The sequence below is a fragment of the Microdochium trichocladiopsis genome (assembly GCF_020744255.1).
Source record: "Microdochium trichocladiopsis strain MPI-CAGE-CH-0230 chromosome Unknown B0I36scaffold_8, whole genome shotgun sequence".
Taxonomy (NCBI): Eukaryota; Fungi; Ascomycota; class Sordariomycetes; order Xylariales; family Microdochiaceae; genus Microdochium; species Microdochium trichocladiopsis.
In genome coordinates, this window is record NW_025763551.1 from 2,523,525 (window position 1) to 2,546,343 (window position 22,819).

Genomic DNA, 22,819 nt, shown 5'->3' on the forward strand with positions numbered 1-22,819 from the left:
TGGATGCATGAGGCATGAGTTGAACAAGAGCAATCGAGACACACTCTGGCTTCTACTTCTGTTGCTGGCGGCGAACAGAAGACCCCGAACGAATTCGAGCATGGCGCAAACGCATCGAAACCCAACCAGGCGGCTCCGGCCCGCGGCGCACGAAAACAAGGAAGCCGTCTCGAGGGCCAGAAACACACATGTCTCACATACACGCGACGACAGTGTGTCCATCACAAGGACACACAATGCAACAATAAGGACCCGCTTCATGAGTGGTTGTGACTTGTGTCACCACTCGCTTCTCTCAGCCTGTCTTGTGTCCTGGCAAGAGCTCCGACGGGAACGTCCCCCCCCCCCTCCTACTACAAAATCATCTTCGTGGCTACCGTCACATATTCAAAGTCTCACTCTCCCAATGGCGTCCTTTCCACACGTGCAGCGACGCGACGCCCGTGTGACCACAAACGAGGAAGATACATGCATTCTCCATTCCGCGGAAAGCCTTTCTTGCAATGATGGCAGCAGCAAGCCAAGGAACACCACAGTGGACCTGAACCACCACCACCTCACCGCCTGTTCTGGGTTTCCCTCCGTCATGATCACTAGCAACTTGTCATGGGAAAAACCATCCCAGACTTGCTTCTTCCACACATACCAGCGTTTCCATCTGCACATGAACAGCCTAGCTCATGGCCCAAAGGAGGGCTAGCCCACACGGGACGTGGACTAGGAGGGCGAGACCGCAGTGCCTGCCTCTCTGTCTAAGACATGCATGCAACAGCACCTACGTGCTGCAATCAGACCCCTGGACCTAGTTTGCAATACGAGTTCTTGCCGGCTCTATGGTCATGTGTGGAGTCATCCGGCAGACCGTTCCCCCTACAAATCTTCTCACGAAATTGGCTCTCTACTTGGCGTATCATGCCAAAGTCTCTTGTGGTAATTGACTATCACAGATATACTGGCCAAAGGATAAGTACTTCGTAGTGAAGCGGACCAATCGCCCTTGCAATGGCACTGGTCTTGAAAGTGGGAAAACAACGCTCCGCCTCGGGCCCTTGTGTAATCATGATCACCTGTCTTATGCCGCCCGCGCTGTGCTCGAGCTGGCTACGCAGCCTATTGAAGAGCAAGCGGTTCGGCGAACAGCTCGGAAACAGCTCCGCCTGGATTAGGCATCCTCTTCAGCTTCGGCATCGTCCGCCATCCCGCCCATTGCATCATCATCAATGTCCGCGTCATCTTCGTCATCTTCGTCTTCGTCCTCGTCATATTCGTCCAAGTCTCTATGGTCCATAGGGGCTTCCGTTGGCCACTCTATTTCCAAAGCATCAATGAGATCCTTCAGTCCATACGCAGTGGCCTTGCCAGACCACCTCATCTTCTTTTGTCCGTGGAACTTCACCGGAACCAGATTGTACATCGCGAGGCCCTGCCCGACCTCCTCTAGAACAATCGAGTTTAGTGCAAGATCAAGGCCAGAAAGCTGGTGCAGCAGCCGCGTCCAGAGGTTGACCTTGTCCGTTTGTTGATTTGTGGAGGCGCAAAGGTTGATCTTGTGCAGATTGATCGCCCGGAGACTGCTCTTCAGCTTCGTGCACAGGCCGATAAGCGCCTGCGGCTCGATAAAGGCAAAGCCAATCTCGACAGTCTGGAGGTTAGGGAAGTCTCTTGAGGGTGGAAGTAGCGGAAGACCAGGATACACCTGAGAATCGAGACTGGGGTGTTGGTCAGCAGCTGGTCTGGCCAGCCACGAAAAGAGTTCAGCAACGGCGAGCGGGCTCTGCGGGTTCTTGCAGTTCAGTCGTAGATGCTCGAGGCTTGTGGCATTCGTCAACAATTGTAGCAGATGGTATTGGTAGCTTGACTGGATAGAATGTTGTTCGTTTTCTATCTTGGTTGCCGGCGCCATTGTGCAAAGATCCAAGAACAGAGCTTTGAGATGACCCAGTGCTGGGAATATTGCTGATTGTAGGGCAGGAGACATTGAGAATGAGTGGTCATTGAGCGCAAGTCTTCTTAGGATGACTTCGAATCGCGAGATTGGTGTTGCTGATGCCATTGCTCCAAGAACGCGCAGGAGCGTGGTCAACACGCGTTTGAGATACACCATCTCGGCTTCCTCGGAGGGACTAGAGGTGTGTGATATGCCGAAGCCAGCATGATAACGGTATAATGAGGTATCCGACTCGGTAGGTATCGAGGTCTGCTTCTGAAATGTCGTGGATCCGTAAGGGCGCCACTTGGTATGGCCGCCGTCTCTGTAGCGACCCATTGAGTGGAAGTCGCGCACGCCGATGGCTTGCAAGTTTGGGAGACCTGTGAGGCCCTCCAGAAGCATCTCGTAATCCCGGCCCGAGGTTATCAGGGCTGTGTGGCTATCATACTCCTCACTGAACCTGTTTAAATGGAGTGCCTGCTCGTATTCGTCCAGCCGTTGATGGCGAAACAAGTTGTTTCGAAACACGTCCCATCGCGGTTTGTCTGTGCTGAGAGTGACGTACTCGACGCTTGGGGCCAGACGCGACTTCGAGATATCAATGAGTGCTTCCAAGCTGAATTCGGTCAGCATGAACTGGCGGCGCTTGAAGAACTCTGTGGCAAACGGGTGAAACAGGGCGGCCTCGACATGCTTGCAGCTCCGGCGCAGCGCGCAATATTCAGTGGTCGGTAGGTACGAGGCAATCTGAGCAAGCACCTCGACCGGCGTTCTGAGAAGGCAGCTTGACGGTGATGGAGAAGGAGACATGGTGAGGATGCGTCGTGTCAGCACCAGGTGTGGTGGAGTGGCCGCTTGTGATTAGACTTGCGGACTTGCGCCTCGAACGAAGACGAGCCAACGCAGCTTCATGTGCCTGCTGGCTTTATATGACGGTCAACCGCGTGAAATCAAAGTGAATCCACAGCAGATTCGTCTGGATCAGGCAGCACTCCTGCCTGGAAGGCCGTGACTGATCTGAGCTGTTTGTGATGTGCCGAGATGCTGCGTGCATGAGAGGTCAACACTGAAGTCCAGGCAACACAGCCCCTGGCAAGCTCGGTGGGTCGAGCACTTCAGTGGAGACAACCAGGCTCGTAAGGCAGGCGCGCGCTGCGCTGGTGGTGACAGGGCGACCACAATAGGTTGAGCTGAACTGGGTGGGGCGCAGATGATTGTCCACCGCCACCCGTGGATCTCGTCGTTGTCCTATTGTAGTAAAGGACGGTCGTGACCTGGGAGCTCAAATTCAAGTTGCTTGCGTTTGAGGACTTGGTTGGGAGCAATATCGGGGGAATATTTCAAAATGCAAGTGGTGTGACGGCGGCAAGTCAATTGAATGCTCGTGCCGTGGCAATCAAGCAGGAGCGACTTTGGGGCTTGAGCGAATAGGAATGAATCACTGTGGCAGGAGCAGGTACCCAGCAATGCTCTTAAACGTGTTCAAACTCATTCAGGCGCAGCTGCCCTTGCCCTCTTCATTGGCCAGCGCTTGACATCACGGGGAGAGGCATGTCCATGATACTCATTGCATACGAACGAATAGTCAATTACCCCTCTGGGCATCTGGCCGTGGCCCGAATCACTACCAAGGCCTGAGCCTCATCATCCGATTCCACACAAGGTACTTTTAGAAACTGAACTTGTTTTTCACAGCCACGCCCAATCACATCTTCGCCGGCTCATCATCATACTTCTTGGATCCAACGACAGCCTCCTCGTCAAACTCGCGCTGGCTTCCGCTGCTGTGGTCGTACACAAGGCTGACATCGGTAATCTCATCGCCGACCTCGAGCCACTTGTCCGAGCACGCAGGAACGGGGAAGAACCTGCTGAGCAGGTAGTACACGCCAGACGACACGATAAAGCCGCCAAAGAAGTTGACGTTGTAGATATATCTCGCACCGATTGGCACACCGGGAGTGCCGACCGCATCCGCGAACCCGACGACGTTGATCAGGATGCCGGCAATGTATGCAGCATAAGCCCTCCAGTTGACACCAAAGCTGAAAAAGTAAGGACCAGTCTTGCGGGCGTCGTACAGCTCCTTGACCTCCAAGTAGCCCCTGCGGACAAAGTAGTAGTCGGAGATGAGGACACCGGCGATCGAGCTGAGGAAGACCGAGTATGCTGACAGGTACGTCGTGAACTGGTTGGCAGACGTGAGGAGGCTGTACGGGCACATGGCGAGGCCAACAGCAGCACAAATGTAGCCACCACGGCGGATGTTGATGTAACGGGGGAGCAGTGCCGTCATGTCAGTACCAGCAGAAATCGAGTTGGCGGCAATGTTGGTACCCAGCTGAGCGAGAGCAAAAGCGGCGGCAATGACAAACACACCGAAGCGCGCACCCGAGCCTCCGTCGTTGATGAAGCTCTCCAACAGGTTGAGGGGATCCCAGATGGGCTCGGAGCCAGGATAGATGATGACGGAGCTGGACGACACAAAAATGCCAATGAAGGAGGTGACGGCGAAGCCCGTGGGGATGGTGAAGAACTGCGACCACAGAGCATCCTTTGGCTTGGCAGCGAAACGAGAGAAATCCGGATCGTTGACAATGAGGGTCGCAAAGTTGGCGATGGAGCTCATGATGCCCTTCACCATCTCCCACGCCAAGTCGCTGCCGTGGATCGTGTTGGACTGTCTGATGATGGGACCGGGGCCACCAGCACGCACGAGAGCCCAGATAAACAGGGAAAGGCCTGCCGCCGGAACAAAGTAGGCCTTGACGGTGAAGAGGTGGCGAATCTGGTGGACGGGAAACCAGATGGCCGGCAGAGAGCAGAACCAGAAGATGAAGAAGGACGCATAGTCGACCGACGTCGTGCCTGAGGTCTCGGAAAAGGTGTTTGGCATGGTCTCCCGGTCCCAGCTAAGCCAGATGGAGCGGATCATGATGTAGACGCAGTGGCCGCCGATGTACGACTGCACACCATACCAGACACAGGCCATGGCAGCACGGTTGAAGACGGGCCACAGACTGCCCCAGATACCGAACGAGGACCTAGCGACGACGGGGAAGCCAATGTGGTACATGGCACCAATGCGACCAGTCAGGCAGATGAAGAAACCAGCAATGAAGTAGCCAACCCAGACACAGATCCACGACTGCCACCAGGACAGGCCGGCGACAACCATGGACGAGCTGATCATCCATGTGTTGATGTTGAACGAGTCGGCAACCCAGAAGCCGACAAAGTTCCATGGACCCCAGAGCCGCCGCGCGGGCTCGACGGGTTTCAAGTCATGGTTCGTCAGCTAAGGCGAAGTGGATCAGTAAGAGAGCCCTTCTGTTCAAGCGTGGACAATATATAAAGCAGTGCCTACCAGTAGCTGAGCCGAAGTGAGGCCTTCTTCATGGTCGACCTCGACCTTGTGCGCCAGGGCGCTGAGCTTGCCGCTGTGCAGTCGGCGCGACATGACGGGCGAGCAGTATTGGGGGTGCCTGCGTGTCCGAGGTTGTAGATGCTGCGGGGCCGGGACGAGAGGCGAGCAGGTTCAGCCTGGTCTGGATCTACAAACACGGGACTGGCGTTGACAGCTCAGAGGGCACGAGGGCTGAGGCTCTGAGCACATGGCCAGAGGTGTCGACCGAGTCAAGGAGCACGCGACTTTATGTACACCAGTCGCACTGCGCAAGGTTTGGGCCCGTCCATCCCGATTGTAGTGGTGATCGTTGCGCAGATGCACCACCAGAGCTGCAGCTGCCCCGGGCCGGATGGCGCAAGCCCCTGTCGCAGCTAGCCGGTGATCGGTCCCCGACTGGGTGGCCTTATCTCTGGGCCTCCACGACTACATACCATGATGGAAATCACCCTTGGTAATACTCGGTGCCATAGGTACACAGCTCGACCAGCCCAGGCGCGGCTAGCAGGCGTCGAGACAGGCCTGGCCGTAAGAGGAGGAATGGGATCCATCCAGCCATGCACGGTTGCCGGGCGCGATAAGGACGAGGAAAAAAAAGTATCTCCCCCACATACCTGCGGCTTGGCGCCTAGGTACATACTCTGAAGGCACGCGAGGCGTTGATTCATTGCGATTCCCATGAGGAGCTCGCAGGGAGGTAACATCACATGGGTCCTGCATTGCTGCAGCAGTACCACGCGTATCGAGATTTGCAGCCCATCCCGCTCGGCCACTCCGTCACCCCAAAGACTGTTCGGCTACCATGTCCTGCCCTGCCATGCGTGACCAGATCCGTCGCGGCGGCGACCTCGACTCGACGTCAGACTGGCGTGCGGCCCCCGCTCTGGCAGACCCACTGGACCCCGGCCCCACCAGGCTTCCCGCAGGGATCTCTCCGGGTTCTGTTATCTGCCCCAATCTGCACGCCCGTCTTACTCGATCAAATCGAGTCAACGCTTGCCGGCCCTGCACATGCATATCATCACCACTCGCTGCCATCCACCCCAGAGTGCCGGCATCAGCAACGACGACAACGCCAACAACACCACCGCCTTGTCCTCGTCCTCTATCGGCCTCTCCGTACATACCGCCGACATGCTGCCACCATCCGGTATCTCCCGTCCGCCGCAGGCGGCATATCAGTCATTGTTGGGTTGTGACCAAGGCTGACTGGCTGGAACAATGTCCAACATGCACGTTGGAGCCAGACGTGCAATCGAGTCCAACAGACTCATTTTCATGGAACTCCGTAGTCAGCCGCGTCTGTCCCGCCGCCGCGTTGCAGCCGTTCCCGTCGCTTCCTGCCATCTGCCGACCCTTATCCTCCGCTCAGGCTATTATCTGCCGGTCTTCCAGGATGTCCCATGCAAATCCTCTTGGCAACGCCCTGCCCAATCCTGTCCCCTGGCGGCCGGTCTCCCCCACAGCGCGCAAACGAGCTGCTCGGTGAATCCAGAACAGAGACAGATAGCAATGACTAGCAGACCAGGGCGAACCTGGGGAAAGCACAATCTCGTCGAAGGCTGGCCTCGCAACTCTAAAAACCGGGTCTCACTTCTCTCTGCGTGCCGCAACCCAGCTTTTGATTTGCTTGCCGGGCCTTCGGGTCGGCTTGTCGTGGCGGCAGACTTGCGCCGGCGCGCGTTCGTAACACTTTCTCGCACATCGATAGCCAGAAGGGAAAGCACATGTCAAGTCAGCCAGGCAGGCTCTCTCGTCCGTGTTCGAAGAATCTGATAGGCGCGCGCGCTCGATCACAGCTGCGCTTGTGTCCCAAGAGATGCACGCCTTCATGCAATGCACAAAGTTCCGAAGCCGGATCTAGGCTTAGCCCATGCAATCTTTTCAGCTGGCCGATAGTAGTAGCCTGCACTCAATAACACATCCACATTTGAACACTAGACACAAACCAAACCACCATCACCATAGCCCAGGCTAGGCCAGTGCCGGGCTCCGTGAGGAGAAGCATCCGTTTTCTTCTTCTCCTCGGGCCGCGCAATCAGTTTTTCCTCAAAACAGCCAAGCACCCAGGGCGCATCCATGATATCTGCTCGCCTGCCATTGGGTAAGGAAGGAAGGCTAGCCCGACCGGCCAGCTGGGATCTTCTCTCCAGCCGCACCTTCTGATAAGCCTTCCGCTGCATGAGTTACTTACTTTACACGTGCATGCATTCACGCGGAACATGTCTGAAGGGAGAGAAAGGCAAAGAGACAAGAGACAGAGGGAGAGAGAGCCTTCTTCTCCTCTGCCAAGATCACGATTGTCGCTGCAGCGTAGCTGGTCCCGTCATCGAGGGAGGGGCCAAGTGGTGTGTACCCTGGAAAGGCCCAAGTTGACCACCCTATATACGCGTACGTATGCAGATGCATGGGCGAACTGAAAATCCTATCTTGGTTTGCTTGCTGTGAGATGGACGGAGCGTGCTCAGGTATCATTGGGCCATGATTGTAATCTGAAATGCTGGGCGCAGCGGCGTGAAGGGCACAGGTGTTCCCTCGACAGCCATCGAGACTACCCCGTCCAGCGGGGTCTCAGGATTGCCAACGCGTCGCCTGATTTCCAGGTTGAAAACAGTCATGTTTATTGTGTTGCACGTCCTTGAGCATGACTTGGTGTCACCATCGGTGAACGGGGAGGGGGGGGGGGGGGGGACGCTCGAGTGGTGCAGATGCGAAGCGGCGTGTGAGGGTGACAATTACCGATATTGGGGCAGACTTGTGAGCAGTGTGGCGACCAACGTCCTCGGCTGAAAAGCTCTCTGTGGTCCCAAGCCTTGGCCTGAGATCTGGAAGCTGCTGCGCGCAAGTAACAACAGGATATTCTAGTGCTTGCCTTGTCCTGTGTACTAAACACGAGATTAATGCCTCGATGACAATCCATGATCAAGATTAATTAATGCTCATTATTTCATCAGCTATCATGCCTATGGATTGCACAGCAGTCGCGATGCCTCGCTCAATCATGGTCACTTCGCCATTCTCTCTTGGGAGAGCAACGGCTTCCTCGTCGACGTCTTCTTGTTAGTACCGAAGTGACTGCTTATGTCCCCCCCCCCCTGGATATTCATACGTGGAATGGATAGTAATTACAAAAAGTGCCAATAGCGCGGCTTGAAAGCGAATTTCGAGCCAGACTCCGTTACCAGTGTGCCCGGTCACGACATGTGATCGCGTCGGTGCAGAAGCGTAAGTGTTTTCACGAAGGATTGTGCAACCTTGCGCCCCTCATTCGGCCTCATGTTTTGTTACAGTCGTGCTCAGTAGACCAGGTATCCTTGCAGGTATTACATCTTCACCCGTAGCAGATATCGAAGTCGAATTTGCGCCACGTCGTAGCAGATGAATTCGTTGTACTGAAGATAGGCATGAGGCACGTTCGTCGGTCCCGGTTTTGCTGCCACCGTGTCGGGCTATGAGGAGAGTGTTAGCAATATAATCAGTGATGTCGCGAGCAGCGAGCACAAACCATTTTCACGCCCTGAAGAGACGGGTGCACACAGCCGGCGTCCTTCCACTTGCTTGGAGCCGTCATGCCCTTGCCCCATGTCGAGATCATGTCATTTGCCTTAGCAGTCTCTCCGGCATTGTATGACGAAGCAGTCAACTCCTGCATGGGATCGCCAAGCTCGGCCTCGCACAGCAAAAGCAAGGCGTGTCCGCCAGAGATATATGAGCAGCAGTAGTTCGCCGACTTGCTGGACATATCGGCAAGGTAGATACCCTTGCCAAACATGTAGCCTGAGACGGGTGCTTCTGGTGGCGCAATGCGAAGACCTTGGCTCAGAATACCACCAAAATTCGTGGCGCGAGATCCATGCCATAGGAGTCTTCTGTCGCGAGGCGGTCCAGAAAATGGGCTCTTGTCGAAACGGTCAGTCTCGCCTTGCCGCTCAATGCGGAAAATCTCCTGGACGTCATAATTGGCGTTGTGCGTGAAGCCACGTGTTTCCACAAGGTAGTTCTTCAGCTCGTTGAACTCTGTGCTTGTTTTTTCGAGAGGTGTCATCTCCTCCATGCCGAGACCCTGGAATTGACGATCAAGCTGGTTGATCTTCTCCACGTCCTTTCTATCAGCCTTCATTAGCGCGGCAGCATCCTTCATATCGCCCAAGCTTTCGAGAAGTTCTATTTCCTTCTTCAGCATGGTCTGATCTCGGATGATTGGCGGCCGGTTTCTACCAAACGAGTGTGGAATCAGGGTGTAGTAGAGGTTCGAGAGTTGCTCTGTAGCTGCTGGCATTGAGGTATTGTATTGGGAAGATGCCAAGCTCGGCGTATCGAGGAGTGCAGAGAGATCTTTGAGAGCCTGGAAGCCCTTGAGAATAGTCGATTTGCTCAACTTGCCAAGCGGAAGCTTCTTCGCGTCGTAGTTGAGATCCTGCATAGTCTTGTTGAAGTAATCTTGGTTAAAGATGAGCTCCATCAGATCTTGGACAGCTTTGGGCAACTTGGATGCAACCTCCTCCTCATCGGCCTCGGCTTCGGCCTTGATGTTGTCAGTGCTGGCCTCGTCGTCCTCGTCGTCCGAATCAGGCTCGTAGCTCTTCTCAATGAAGGCATACTTGCCAGACTTCGGGGGCTTTGCTCGGTCCGCCCACGCATAGCCAGACTTGTCTTTGAATTTCTTGTCGAATTGGACAAGAGCATCTTTCAAGGTGCCATCACCCAGAGCCTTATCTGTGCCATACTCGCCTACCCGTCCCCATCGTGTCCAGGTACGGTGGTCACCAGCAGCATTGCGTAGGATCTAAGGATAGGATTAGTACAGGGATAGTCCCATTCTCGAAATCCTGACCATCATCACTCACCTGGACCCGGTAAAACTTATTGTTGTTGTTTGAAGCATTGGTCTGGTTCAGCGATGCATCATAGATCACACCGTCGTCATTGATGTAGACGGTGTAGTTGAAGTAGTTTCGACTGGCGCCTTCGTCCAAGGGAATCTTGACATCGAGCGACTTCGCAATCTGGCCTTCCGCCACCTTGGCCTCTTTCTCCTCGGCATCCTCCATGACATCGTCTGCTGGCTCATCCTTCACCTCTGAGCCCTTCTTCTTCTTCTGAGGTTGTGATTGCGAGTCATTATCAACAGCCTTCGCTGCGCCGCGCTTCTTCGCACCCGTTGAGGCAGGAGCAGCTGTTGGCGCAGGTGAGGTGGCGGCAGGCTGGCTTGCTGCTGATGGCTTATCAAGGCTGTAGTCATCGACATCCAGCTTTGACATCTTGTCAAGGGTGTCCTCGAGCCACTGAAATGTGACAATGGGCAAGCCCTTTCCCTTGGCAGCTGAGACTTTGGTGGATGGTTTTTTGTAGTCGTCCTCGGTCGTGACGAGATGAGTCGTGGCAGCCGTGATGGACTTTGCCAGGGCAGCTCCCAAGGGCTTGAGGAACTTGCTCTCTATCGCTGCTTGTGTGCCGCCGGGGAGCGAACCGCTCAGTGAGATGACACAGCCATCCAATGGAGGTGCAGCTGGCGGTTGTGAAGCTGCAGCAGGTACTGCTGCGCCTCTCTTTCTTGGTGGCATGATGATGGCTTGAAAGTGCAAAGAGAACTGTCCAAGATGGACTCTGCTTATGGAAGAATCAATTGAAGCTTTTCAGGTGCGAGATGAGAAAATGCACGTCTGTCAATGGCTGCTGATGAGCGGACGAGTTGATGAGAAAGCTTCACAGAAATGTTGGTTCGCGTGAGCATCTAAATATTGACACCAGCTGGATAGGCAACCACAGGATCCAGGGGCAGGTCGGAGAACACAGGCCGAGAGGGCGAGCAGGGGCTCCGGCCGCCAGAGGCAAGAACAGCCCACAAGTTAGGCAGGCACGTCCAGGCAGCACAGCGCAGCCCCACACAGCTGAACGCTTAGCCTAGGGATCGAAGGCGCCAACAGCAACCAACAAACTGTGCGTTTGTCACGGAAATTGCTTCATAAATCGTCCCGAGGTCTGTTTGTTGAGAGAGTCGCCCAGAACGAGTCTGCATTCAATGCTCAGCAGTGATTTTCTTGTGAAAAGCCAGTGATCAAGACACAAAGTCCAAAGTCACCTTGATTCTCTACGCCGCCGATCAATCAGCCCTACGGGCTGCAGGCAAGGGGGAACTGGCCCACTCAGCCGTCCTCCGTGCTTTATCACGAGCAAAGGCACTACACTACTCATTGGGGAAACTCCCGCTGGAGACATTCGACTTTGACAACTCTGCTGCCCTGTATACTGCCTTGAATGACCCAGGCCGCAGCAGGAGAACCATGGTCGTCGTCGAATGTATGGACCAGCAATGACAAGTTGTTGCGCCTCAACCAGCGAACCTGGTATCAGAAAATTGGTGAGGCGACGTAATGCCTGCAAATGGCCTCCCAAGCTCTCCTCAGGCATGCGTCCACTTTCAGCCCGCCTGGCAGCAAGGGGACATCACGTTGAGTGGTTACCTACTTAAGTAGGTTCTCTGCTAGCATCGACTACTGTGGATTTGCTACCTTCATTCGCAACGATAAGTAGCAGAATATGCATAATCACAAAGGGAGGTAGGGGTTGAACGATTAACTATGCTCTCTTAGGTCCCTGTTCTACATACATAGGAGGGCGAACGTCTAACTTGGCCCTGCTGAAAAATGCCTAATCAAGTTGGGGAAATGCTTGCCAATGCCGTGCCATGCCATGTCAGGTGGACACTGAGTGACCCGTGTGTTCCTGAAAACGCCAAATGCCATGCAAAATAAGTATAGAACCACTCTCTGCCCTCGCCAAACCTGATCGCGTTGCTGCGATCCGCTTCCGCATGGTTGTTTCCAAAGTCTGATCCCTCCTGGATGAAGAATTATGAAATAGTCGACCGCATGAAGTCGAGTAATGTTGTAGACGTCCTGGTTAACGATAGCCTTGAGCCAGTCTCTTCTTGCGCTCTTCTTTCTCGCGCCTCAATTTCTCCTCAAGCATCTGCTCGCGCTTGTCCTCATTGCGGGCAAACCGCTCCGCAGCACGTTCCTCCGAGTCAATGTCAGAGAGACCAGCCTCCATGTCGCTGGAGCCATCCGAATCGTACTCGACGTAACGTCCAGGTCGCCCGTACGGATCGGCTTCGGCCTCTTCATCATCATAGTCGATGAAATCATCCATGTCTTCGTCGTAGTCGTCGTCGGCCTGACCTCGCCGAGAAGCCTTTGGTGGTGCGAGCAAGCCTCGATCACGCTGGCCAGGGCGTGATGGTCCGCCTGCCCGGCCTGCTGCACCGCCTCTGGTCGCACCAGGTACTGGACGCGCGGTTCCGGTGTACCCAGTGGTTGCTGATGTGCTTTTCTTGACCTTCTTCTCCGAGCTCTCTGCACTGGAAGATTTGGAGCCTTTCTTCCCAGGCCCAGGCTTCTCACCCAGAGCAGCACCACCTTTGACGGTGGCTTTTGTGCCACTGGACATGCGAGAGCCATTTTGCGCCGCTGTGGGCGGAACCTTGCCAGCAACTCCAGGGAATTTACCAGAGGGCCGCTTGGCAGTGCTCTTGTCCTCCAACTTGGCGAGGTCCCTGTCCTTTTTATTCATGGGCTTGGATATCGGTTTATGCTGTATGACGCCGACTTTGCCCATGGTCTGTTGAGCTTTGGCACCACGGGCCATGATCTCTGCAAATGATCCCTTCTTTGGAGCTGCTGATGTCGTCGGTGCTGGTCTCGCTGCGGTCGGAGATGGCCTCGGTGCAACACTTGGCGCAGGTCTGTTTGTTGATATTGGTCGAGGACGCGATGTGTCAGGACCATGCCTACGGACCTGCGCATGGCCGAGGTCTCCATTCCTTGATATCGTTGGCGGTCCAGAGGCTGATCCATTCGGGCGTTGAGAGGCTGTCACTTCGCTATCTGTTCTGCGGACGCTGGAAGAAGTCGAAGGGCCTCCAGAACTCGGCGCCTTCGGTCTGACCAGTGCTGCGCTCGACTCTGTCGCGGGCTTCTTGGCGATATTCGATGTGAGCGAACTTGATGCAGAGATCTTTCGCTTGAGACCTGCTGGTGCTGGAGGAGCGGAGGTGCCTGTGCTCGGCGAGGACGGCTTGCCAGAGATTTCGGCCAAGAGGTCACCGATCTGGAATGATTCTGTGGTTAGAGATGACACATGCACACGGACTGAGAAGGTAGATGTCTACAACGGACCGGCATGATGGCGGTGCGAAGCCCGACGGCGTGCCGCAAACAGTTATGGCTTTGCTGAGGATACAGGCCGTTGCAGGCGAGCACACGATCGGACCAAGATCATGAGTTGGCCAACCGATGCATGTCCAGGATCGACTGTGGAAAGACGAGAGATTGAGACTGGTGCGCCCAACTCTCTGCTGATAACGTCAGAGCTACGCCAAACGAAAGCAAGAGGCCGGTGACTGTGGCCGCTGATGCCTGGCGATGGTAGCGATGAGGAGTTGCCTCTGGCAGAGGGGTGTCGAGGCTGGCGAGCCGGTGCTCGATACGATCGATGGCGTGGCAGGATGATGTTGACAAAGAGGCCAGGCAGGCTGTTTGGTAGCCGTGCGACAGCGTGCCGGGTCCACGGGCATCGAAGGCGTCCACGGGCAGGTGGGCAGCGCGGCGCAGCGAGAAGCCAGTGGCCAGGCCTAGAGCAAACGTTTGCACGAGGGGGACCCACCGGATTAGTCACCGTCCGTGTGAGACGCAGGACGCCTGTCCGATCCGGCATCCAAGGCACCTCGTCACAACTTCCTCGTCACAACTTTAACTCCTACGACGATGTCCAGCTAGCTCGGTCAAATACGTTCCAATTCACGTTTCACGCATGTCAGGACACGAGGGTGAAGCAGATGAACCTCGTCTTTTCCTATTTGTATGATTTGTCTATACGGTCACACGCCACAGAAGGACGTAGCATTTTGATGCGTTTGGCTCCCAGGTGCCCCTTCAACAACATGCATATGACATGCTACCAATGTGACATTTTGATTAGTTCAGGTCAGGCATCGACTTATGTATGCCAGCGAACAGCAAGTCCGCTTGCCTGCTGTTCTGAGACTGCCCAGGTGGTTGGCCTGGCCCTCTCAGAGAGGCACCAGCCACAGCTGTTGGGATCCACTTCAATGCTGGGCTGCCGTCGGCCCAAGGTGAAGTTGGGAGGCGGGAGAGGTGTGGCTGAGAAGGTCGGAGTGCACGGACCTCTCCACGAACAGCCCTAATGAGCCTAGCCCCGCCCACAGGAAGGGCGTTCTGCGCGGGCGGCTGTGCCAAATTGTGTGAACTTTTTGTACGGCGCAGCTTGTCAGTGACAGCAACTTTTCTGTCCCCATTCCACCATCCCACCGACCGTAGAACATCGAAGATTCAGTCTCCGCCCAGGCTTGCGGTTAAATCGATTGCTTTCTCGTGTTCAGCAAACAAAACTCTCCGTGAGTATTCCCGAGAACAACACACGTCAACCCCTCCACGCCGCTCGATACCGTGGCATATTCGGCGCACGACCAATCTCAAAATTCGAGGCGGATTTGGCTGACCAGAGAAATTGTTCCCGGCTATAGTAAAACCAACAAAATGAAGCACCTCGCAGCTTACCTTCTCCTCGGCCTCGGTGGCAACACCTCGCCCTCTGCCGCCGATGTCACTGCCGTCCTCGAGTCTGTCGGCATTGAGGCTGATGAGGAGCGCCTCGAGACCCTGATCTCCGAGCTCAAGGGCAAGGACATCAACGAGGTATGTGCCTCGAAACCTGCTCCCAGATCGTGATCAGCAAAAAACTAACGTGTGTTGCAGCTCATCTCCGAGGGTTCTGCCAAGCTCGCCTCCGTCCCCAGCGGCGGCAGCGGTGCTGGTGCCCCTGCTGCCGGTGGCGCCGCCGCCGGTGCTGCCGACGCTCCCGCCGCGGAGGAGAAGGAGGAGGAGAAGGAGGAGTCCGACGACGACATGGGCTTCGGTCTCTTCGACTAAGCGCTTTCCTGAACTCAATCAAACAAACAAAAAGTTCATGGGTGCTGAAGGAGTCTTGGGCAAATGGTCTGCAATTTTCGGCCCTGACACCGGGCGCAACTGGTTACCCGGAGTACTCAGGCATGGTTTTCGGCTACGAATCTAGATACCCGGATTATCACAAATCAGACCTTCTTCTTCACACTACTACGCGCACTTGAACACCACCTGCAACTTTACCGATCGTGGTGTAATTGCTACCGTGCATGTAATTCTTCCACGCAAGGGCTCCTACAGGCTGGCAGGCAGCACCGTGATAGCTGGCTGTGGGTTGCGTGTGACGCGCAAATGCAGCCGGCTTTTCATGGTCGGGCCGGCCATTGCTTGCGGCTAGTCTAAGATCTTCTTCGTGGGCTTCACAGAAGCTGAAAATTCCAATGAATACAAACAGCTGGAATCAGCGTCTTGGACAAAGACGATAATCTTCGATGCGTGGGTATAAATACGAACATAATTCTGACAAAGGTTGTGCATGACCACAAGTACATGCACAAGAAGCCATGATCAATTTGTGCACAGATGCACTAACCTGCAAGGTGGTCATGCAACTACGGGCGGGGCCAACTGCACATGTGGGGCAGTGGTGTGCAAGGCTCAAGGTTGGCGTGGTTGCCCTGAGCAACCGAGAGCCCGCATAAGCAACAAGCCAGGGCCAGGGATGTTCGTCAACGGCTCCCTCGCCGGATGAGGAGTGACGCGACTAACAATCTTGGGACCCCCCAAATTTTGCACAAGCAGACTCACGACATCTCAACCCAACGTTCTGGTGGCGATGGGAATCTGCAACACGTCCAGCATACTTTAAACATTGGCCTTCGCTCACAGCACGCGCACACGAGGCGTTCCTTGACACGCAACTTTTGGACACCACAACCATCACAACAAACCCGTACATTGCTCAAGCGGGAAATCAGCCAAGTCGATCTTCATGGCGACAACCGCCTCCCCGACTCCTGCTGGACCAGCGCCAAGCAGGAAGCCGTCATTGCGAAGTGGATTGAGGAGAGCGCCGTCGCGCGCCCAGCCGACGCGTGCAGAATCATATTCCGCAGCCCCGACGTACGCGTCCAAGTCGTCCTACGAGCACCATGAGAGTTCAGACGACGAGATCCCTGTACCCATGAAGCTGAGCGCAATCACCAAGGCTCTGCTCAACGACAATGGTCCTGAATCTGATGTCGGCCACGGCCGGATGACTCGCACGCGTGCGCAAGCTTATCGAGCTTCGTCACCCGCGGTACCAGACCAGGACAAGCCAGTCAAGAGACGGAGTGTTCTGGGTTCATCTGCCACTTCCTCAGGGGAAGTGCGCCGCAGCACACGCGCTAGTAGTGCACAATTGTCATCTCAACCCAACTCGCCAGTACGCAATGCTGGTGACCAGGGAAGTGCGAGCAGAGACAACAGCCCAATCAGAAACCGGAAACGTATCGTGAGGCTCAGTGCCACCTCCGGACGGGGCAGCACCGCATCAGCGGTCGGGGGCCCTATTGAGCCCTCCAAGCGGCGGAATGCATCGCTGTCCGCGTCACAATCCCATGATCGTTCGGCAAACGCAGATAGCTCCGTCGTCGAAGACAGAGCGAATGTCTCAGAAGTCAGAGAGAGAGAGGTCAACACGCCATCACAACAGAACAGAATAGTCAGAATCGCCGTCGGGTCGTCTGGTGGTCGCGGTCGTTCCGTCGGCTCGGGATCCGGCTCAGCAGTCTCCTCGTCCACTCGTCCCGAAGCCTCGTCGTTCCGCTCGCAACACTCGAACGAAGAGGAGATTGACTTCCCGGCACCATCCACAGTCTCTAGACAACAGCCTCAGGCGAATCAAGGAAGCATTTCTCGTCCAGGCTCCAACAGTTCACGCAACCGAGTCGACGAGAGTCAGGTCGCACAGAGTGCTGTGCGAGTGAAGAGAATCGCCAAAGTCCCCGGAAGCTTCATGAGCGGCCCCGCACGTCGCGGGCGCGCGAGACAGAGCGAAGAAGGCCCGATCGAGGGCGATGTCCTGCAGAATAGTCAGGATGCCGAGGCCCAGGAGCAGGATCTCATTGACCTCGAGCCTCTCGACAACTTTGCATCCTCATACTATGCTCCGGATCGGGTTGCTTCGGGCAGTCCTGTCAGCTCAAGAGCGGCACAGCAGGCCGCGCAGTTGCGGAGCTCACTTCTCGCAGAGAGGGTGGACTTCCAGATCAAGAGTGCTTCGCCTGAGCGACTCGTCGAGATCCAGATCCCAAACCACCAGCTGCCAGTTCGCAAGGTCGAACTGCCGTCTCAACATGATCAAGAAAATGAAGCGCCGCCGAGTTTCAAGAGGCCCGCTGCTTCTGCAAGCGATCTGTTCGACAAGGACCCAATCGTCAAAATCCCAAGTCGTCTACAGAATGCAGAACTTGGCAACGGCTTGCGCCCCGCGTCTCCTGCCCGCAGAGCTCTACACGCGCTGAGTGAGAACACACCGCGCCGGGCGGCTCCGGCGCCACCTCCCAAGATGTCCATCCTGGATGCTGCCACTTCTACCGCTGGAGCTGCCACGACTGCCACAACCGCCAACGCCGCCAAGAGACGCAACTACATGAAAGTCAACGGCAAATGCTACACGCGATTGGATTGTCTTGGTCGTGGAGGTAGCGGCAAGGTCTACCGCGTAGCGGCTGACAACGGAAAGATGTTTGCGCTGAAGCGTGTGTCGGTTGAAGGGGCGGATGAGAATACTGTTCGGGGCCTCAAGGGCGAGATCGATCTCCTCAAGAAGCTCACCTCGGTCGACCGAGTTGTCACACTCTTCGATTACGACATGAACGAAGAGAAACAGGTTCTGAGCTTGGTAAGTTACTCCCTAGCAGGCGTGCCCCGGATGCAGAACCACAAGACTGACAATCATAATGCAGCTCATGGAGATGGGCGAAATGGACTTTAACACGCTCCTTCGCATCCGCCTCTCACCAGAGGAAGCGAAGTTTGATCCCGTCTTCGTTCGTTATTATTGGCAGGAAATGCTCGAATGCCTGTCCGCTGTTCATGCGCATGACATCGTGCACTCGGATCTGAAACCCGCCAACTTCGTGTTGGTGCAGGGTCGTCTGAAGCTGATTGACTTTGGCATCGCCAACGCCATTCAAACCGAAGAGACCGTCAATGTGCATCGCGAGACGCAAGTTGGCACCCCGAGCTACATGAGCCCGGAGAGCCTCATTGACTCGAACACAGCCGACCCGAATGCTTCCCGTAGAGTTGGCACAAACGGCGTTCGGCCCAAACTTGTAAAGTTGGGCAAGCCTAGCGACATATGGAGTCTTGGCTGCATCCTGTTTCAGATGGTCTACGGTCAGTCGCCCTTTGGTCACATCCCGAACCAGATGGCCCGCTGCCACGCAATCATCAATTGGCAATATCCCATCGAGTTCCGTGACCGCGGTATCGGTGACGTTCCCGTCCCGCTCAGCCTGCTGCGAACCATGAAACGCTGCCTCAACCGCGATCAGCATGTCCGGCCCACGTGCCAGGAGCTTTTGTCCTTCTCGGATCCTTTTCTCTACCCAGTCGAGACTCCGCAAGGGTCGCTGCCAATCTCAGAAGATCTGCTCGGCCGCATTGTCCAAAGTGTCGTTGCTAGGTGCAGAGAGCGGATGCCGACTGATGCCGAAGCCATGAGTGTCTGGCCTCAAGCCTATTGGAACAGCGTCGCGAAAGCGTCCGGGAAGGACCCGCGGTCACTCAGAGCCAGCACGTCATAATCAATACTTACAAGGGGAGAAGATGCCAGTCTCGCTTCCCAATGCCCTTGGGGATGATTTTAATGGCATCATTTGACGCCGAAAAAGGTCGTTTTATTCATTCTAGCCTCATAGCTATGGAGTTTGGCTTCATTTCCTGCGATTGATACCTGTACTCCGATGTGGAGTCCGTTCGCGTTGTTTTCAAATTCTTGGATATTATCCTGCAGGAGTCTTTCTTCACAAAGGCTATGCAACCCGTCACCTACCACCTGGACGCGCTTGGCCAACGTTGGGAGTTCTTGTATCTATAGCATGTTTCTAGCGCCTCTTCTTGACATTCGTTTTGATGCCCATAATTATGACTATCACATTTCCACCGTTTATCAAGTTGTGCTGAGGTGCATTGTCCGGATCATGATTGAAAAGATTTCCAAGCCTGATTGAGAGAGTTCTCTACGACCATCAATCATGGGCGAGAATGCATTTCAAGAAGGACCATAGAGGCTTGCCAGGCCGTAGGGCTGGCGTCATAGTTGATTTGTGTACATATGATTTCCAATGTGTTTTTACAATGCCTGTACTCCAGGTTCTCCCGCTGGTAGTGGTTTTCACAATAGCGGCCGGTCAAGAACTACAGCAGTGTCTCTCGCAACAGCCTGCCGGTATAGCGCTTGTGAGCTTCCACCGTACCTCGACCTTCTCGAGGACTTGCTTCAAGCCTTAATACCTTCCACCCAGTCTATAAGCCCCTCGCCTTCAAATTCTTCTCATGCTGGCTCCCGTGCTATGTGCTAGTAATACATCGAGCGCAGGCTTGGTTGCATCCCGCCCGGAGGGAGAAGGCGCTTTACTCTTGACATTCCTGCCTCTGCCATGTTCCCATTATACGACCTTGAGCTCCGAGATGCGCAGGATGGTGTACTTGTGCTTGCTCGTGACGCGCTGGGAGCGGCGGTTGCGGCGCTTCGTCTTGATCTTGACGCGCAGGGGCTCGGACTCGGTGCCCAGGACGGTGGCGCGGCACTCGAACAGGCCCTCGTCAATGTACGGCTCGCCCTTGAGGGTGTAGTCGCGGGAGCCGAGCACGCTGGCGCGGTTGAGGCGCAGGACGTCGCCGGGGAGCACGCCCGGCATGCGGAATGGCAGGCGGACCTGGTCGCCCTCGGTGACGAGGTAGGGGAAGCCGTGGATGTGGGCGGTGATGTAGTGGTTCGGCTGGGCGCGCAGGAGCGGGAGGAGCTCTGTTATGCTCTGCTTTGCCGAGGAGGGCGTCGGCGCCGGGCTGGTCTGGAGGGAGGGCGGGTGCCGCACTGCTGGGGGGTTGGCGGGCGGTAATGACGAGCTGGAGGCCGGAGCAGTCGCGGCGGCTGGCGTTGCGGCCTTTGCTGTGCTGGAGATGCTGCGGGCATAGGTGGGCAGCAGGTACGAGGGCGGGAGGCGGGTGATGGGCGTCCGCAGCTCCAGGACGGAGCGGAGGATTGACCTGCTCATGACGGCTGCTGACTTGCGGGACTGTGACAAGCCAGGCCCTTGTGAGGAATTGAAGGTGCTGAAGTCGACCGAGGTGGCAAGTTGTGTCGACAGATGCGGCCAAGGGCAACCAAGTACCGTGGACGACGATGCTGCAAATCGAGAGCATGCGACGTTGAGAAATTTGGGTGGGTCCGTCCCGGCTGTTGTGCACTTGGATGCACAGGTTGTGCACAGCACTGGACTTGTGCATGGACCCTGCCCCCACTCTCGACGTTTTCTCCGCTCAGCGATAACGATACGGCAACCCCAGCCTGCCGCCACTCTACTTTTTTTCCCATGGACGCGGGTCTCGCCAGAGCAGCTTCCAATCCGTGATACGCCAGCCGGATCACTCCAGCTCGCCTTCAGACCACCACCACCCCCATTCAGCAACTCAGCCCCTTCGTACACGCCCGATAGCAAGGCATAGGCAGAGCCTGATCCAGAACACTCCCCGACGACCGCCTCTAGCGACGACCCGAGTCCCTCTCGAGGGCACCAGCACCTGCGATGCCTCAGAACGAGTACATGGAGCGGTGGCGGAAGCTGCACGGCCGCCGGCTCGACCACGACGAGCGCCAGCGCAAGAAGACGGCACGTGAGGGCCACAAGGCATCCGAGGATGCGCAGAACCTGCGCGGCCTGCGGGCCAAGCTGATGCAGCAGCGCCGCCACAAGGAGAAGATCCAGATGAAGAAGCAGATCAAGGCGCACGAGGAGCGCAACGTCAAGTCGGCCTCGGACAAGGACCCCACGACGCCCCTGCCAAACTACCTGCTCGACCGCAGCAACCCCACGCAGGCCAAGCAGCTCTCGAGCGCCATCAAGAACAAGCGTGCCGAAAAGGCCGCCAAGTTCCAGGTGCCCCTGCCAAAGGTCCGCGGCATCAGCGAGGAGGAGATGTTCAAGGTCATCAACACGGGCAAGAAGATGAAGCAGAAGGGCTGGAAGCGCATGGTCACAAAGCCCACCTTTGTCGGCCCCGACTTCACCCGCCGCCCCGTCAAGTACGAGCGCTTCATCCGGCCCATGGGTCTGCGCTACAAAAAGGCAAACGTCACCCACCCGGAGCTCGGCGTCACCGTCCAGCTGCCGATCCTCAGCGTCAAGAAGAACCCTTCGAACCCGCTCTACACCCAGCTCGGTGTCCTCACAAAGGGTACCATCCTCGAGGTCAACGTCAGCGAGCTCGGTCTCGTCACTGCCAGCGGAAAGGTTGCGTGGGGTCGCTATGCCCAAGTCACAAATACGCCAGAGAGTAAGTCTTCCGTCTCGTTCGCCGTGTTTCGGCTGGCTCCCTGGGAAAGTTGTACCCAAGCTAACTCATTTTGTCCAGACGACGGTTGCGTCAACGCTGTTTTGCTGGTCTAAGCGCTGCTGTCCGATACCATGAGCGTATAGAAAGTATATCAAATGGGGGTTTTTGGTTGTCAGCGCATAATGTGCCCTGCATTAGCATCCACCTGGAGTATGGCGTTATTGTATTGTCCTGCAGAATCTGCGTCATAAAAATCGTTGCAAGTCTGAAACAAGTTGAGAATAGGATAGCGAAGGGGGACAAAAAGGCAGCAGAGTAGGACTCATGCAGTATCACGAAATAGGCGCGTTTCGAAAATACAACCCGATCTGTGAAGCATGTATCGACAAAAGTGTTCTTGAGGAGATGATCGAACTCAGACAGCAGCGTTGAGTGGTATTCATAATTCTTGCCAAGAATTGCCCGTCCGTGATGGCGAGCTATTGTAATACAATCAACTCCCCCCTTTAGAAGTGCAATCGCTAAAGCCCTCTGTATCTTTACACACACGATGGTCCGACCACACCGTCGCTCCTCGTCCCCAGCAGCCGCCAGTGTTTGACCCGAATCCTTTTAGCCAACTCCCATTTCTGCCTTAAATGCAATCCGCCTTATATACAAATCGGCGCACAGTGCACAACTTCAAATATCCGTCAGTCAGCACAGGGCCAATTAGAAGATTGCTTGCATACCACCCATATTCCCATCCCGACAATCCCCATAGCAGCAATGCCTGACATGTCTGCGGATCGACTTCTCTATTCTCGCGCCTGAGAGACTGGCAGTAGTGTGGATTCTTCTACCTGAGAGGACAACAACAACTCTTCACTACAACTGCCTACCAACGTCCTGTCTGTGATTTTCTCGTCTCGTTCGTTTATGGGATATCTGCATTCTGCGTTAAGTCGACTGTTTTCCTTTTTGTAGTATTCCGTTTTCGCGATCCCTCGATCGTCCAAGTTAAAAAGT

General features: G+C 55.6%; 9 protein-coding genes across 9 annotated transcripts; 4 read left to right on the forward strand and 5 right to left on the reverse strand.

Annotated features, from left to right (window-relative positions):
- Positions 1-896: 896 nt before the first annotated feature.
- Positions 897-3,173, reverse strand: B0I36DRAFT_330721 (uncharacterized protein). Its single transcript, XM_046154877.1, has one exon. It carries the CDS (start codon positions 2,738-2,740, stop codon positions 1,163-1,165), a length of 1,578 nt encoding a protein of 525 aa, XP_046009689.1. The 5' UTR covers positions 2,741-3,173; the 3' UTR covers positions 897-1,162.
- A 174-nt stretch (positions 3,174-3,347) lies between these two features.
- Positions 3,348-5,792, reverse strand: B0I36DRAFT_273458 (permease for cytosine/purines, uracil, thiamine, allantoin-domain-containing protein). The gene is made up of 2 exons (XM_046151324.1): positions 5,298-5,792; positions 3,348-5,228 (listed from the first exon to the last, which is right to left on the reverse strand). The coding sequence occupies exons 1-2, from the start codon at positions 5,388-5,390 to the stop codon at positions 3,636-3,638; spliced, it is 1,686 nt and encodes a 561-aa protein (XP_046009690.1). The 5' UTR covers positions 5,391-5,792; the 3' UTR covers positions 3,348-3,635.
- A 586-nt stretch (positions 5,793-6,378) lies between these two features.
- Positions 6,379-7,279, forward strand: B0I36DRAFT_159014 (uncharacterized protein). The gene has a single exon (XM_046148632.1). It carries the CDS (start codon positions 6,558-6,560, stop codon positions 7,110-7,112), a length of 555 nt encoding a protein of 184 aa, XP_046009691.1. The 5' UTR covers positions 6,379-6,557; the 3' UTR covers positions 7,113-7,279.
- A 1,380-nt stretch (positions 7,280-8,659) lies between these two features.
- B0I36DRAFT_366033 (poly polymerase catalytic domain-containing protein) lies at positions 8,660-10,900 on the reverse strand (the record flags this gene model as incomplete). The annotated part of the gene is made up of 3 exons (XM_046159233.1): positions 8,660-8,785; positions 8,842-10,122; positions 10,184-10,900. The coding sequence occupies 3 exons, from the start codon at positions 10,898-10,900 to the stop codon at positions 8,660-8,662; spliced, it is 2,124 nt and encodes a 707-aa protein (XP_046009692.1).
- A 997-nt stretch (positions 10,901-11,897) lies between these two features.
- B0I36DRAFT_330726 (uncharacterized protein) lies at positions 11,898-13,925 on the reverse strand. Its single transcript, XM_046154878.1, has 2 exons — positions 13,514-13,925; positions 11,898-13,445 (listed from the first exon to the last, which is right to left on the reverse strand). Exons 1-2 carry the CDS (start codon positions 13,517-13,519, stop codon positions 12,240-12,242), a joined length of 1,212 nt encoding a protein of 403 aa, XP_046009693.1. The 5' UTR covers positions 13,520-13,925; the 3' UTR covers positions 11,898-12,239.
- A 968-nt stretch (positions 13,926-14,893) lies between these two features.
- On the forward strand, positions 14,894-15,286 carry B0I36DRAFT_249538 (60s acidic ribosomal protein-domain-containing protein; the record flags this gene model as incomplete). The annotated part of the gene is made up of 2 exons (XM_046150483.1): positions 14,894-15,052; positions 15,113-15,286. The coding sequence occupies 2 exons, from the start codon at positions 14,894-14,896 to the stop codon at positions 15,284-15,286; spliced, it is 333 nt and encodes a 110-aa protein (XP_046009694.1).
- A 967-nt stretch (positions 15,287-16,253) lies between these two features.
- Positions 16,254-19,059, forward strand: B0I36DRAFT_376230 (kinase-like domain-containing protein; the record flags this gene model as incomplete). Its single annotated transcript, XM_046160436.1, has 2 exons — positions 16,254-18,149; positions 18,214-19,059. The coding sequence occupies 2 exons, from the start codon at positions 16,254-16,256 to the stop codon at positions 19,057-19,059; spliced, it is 2,742 nt and encodes a 913-aa protein (XP_046009695.1).
- Positions 19,060-19,923: 864 nt separating this feature from the next.
- On the reverse strand, positions 19,924-20,532 carry B0I36DRAFT_376231 (ribosomal protein L21-like protein; the record flags this gene model as incomplete). Its single annotated transcript, XM_046160437.1, has 1 exon — positions 19,924-20,532. The coding sequence occupies one exon, from the start codon at positions 20,530-20,532 to the stop codon at positions 19,924-19,926; it is 609 nt and encodes a 202-aa protein (XP_046009696.1).
- Positions 20,533-21,063: 531 nt separating this feature from the next.
- Positions 21,064-21,924, forward strand: B0I36DRAFT_366038 (ribosomal protein S8e/ribosomal biogenesis NSA2; the record flags this gene model as incomplete). Its single annotated transcript, XM_046159234.1, has 2 exons — positions 21,064-21,811; positions 21,890-21,924. The coding sequence occupies 2 exons, from the start codon at positions 21,064-21,066 to the stop codon at positions 21,922-21,924; spliced, it is 783 nt and encodes a 260-aa protein (XP_046009697.1).
- Positions 21,925-22,819: the final 895 nt, after the last annotated feature.

What these genes read in the sequence shown, in the direction of transcription:
- B0I36DRAFT_330721 (XM_046154877.1), bottom strand. Translation starts at nt 2,740, where the DNA reads ATGTCTCCTTCTCCATCACCGTCAAGCTGCCTTCTCAGAACGCCGGTC.
- B0I36DRAFT_273458 (XM_046151324.1), bottom strand. Translation starts at nt 5,390, where the DNA reads ATGTCGCGCCGACTGCACAGCGGCAAGCTCAGCGCCCTGGCGCACAAG. An exon ending in TCACTTCGGCTCAGCTACTG is followed by an intron (nt 5,229 to 5,297) that starts GTAGGCACTGCT and finishes ACTTCGCCTTAG; the next exon opens with CTGACGAACCATGACTTGAA.
- B0I36DRAFT_159014 (XM_046148632.1), top strand. Translation starts at nt 6,558, where the DNA reads ATGTCCAACATGCACGTTGGAGCCAGACGTGCAATCGAGTCCAACAGA.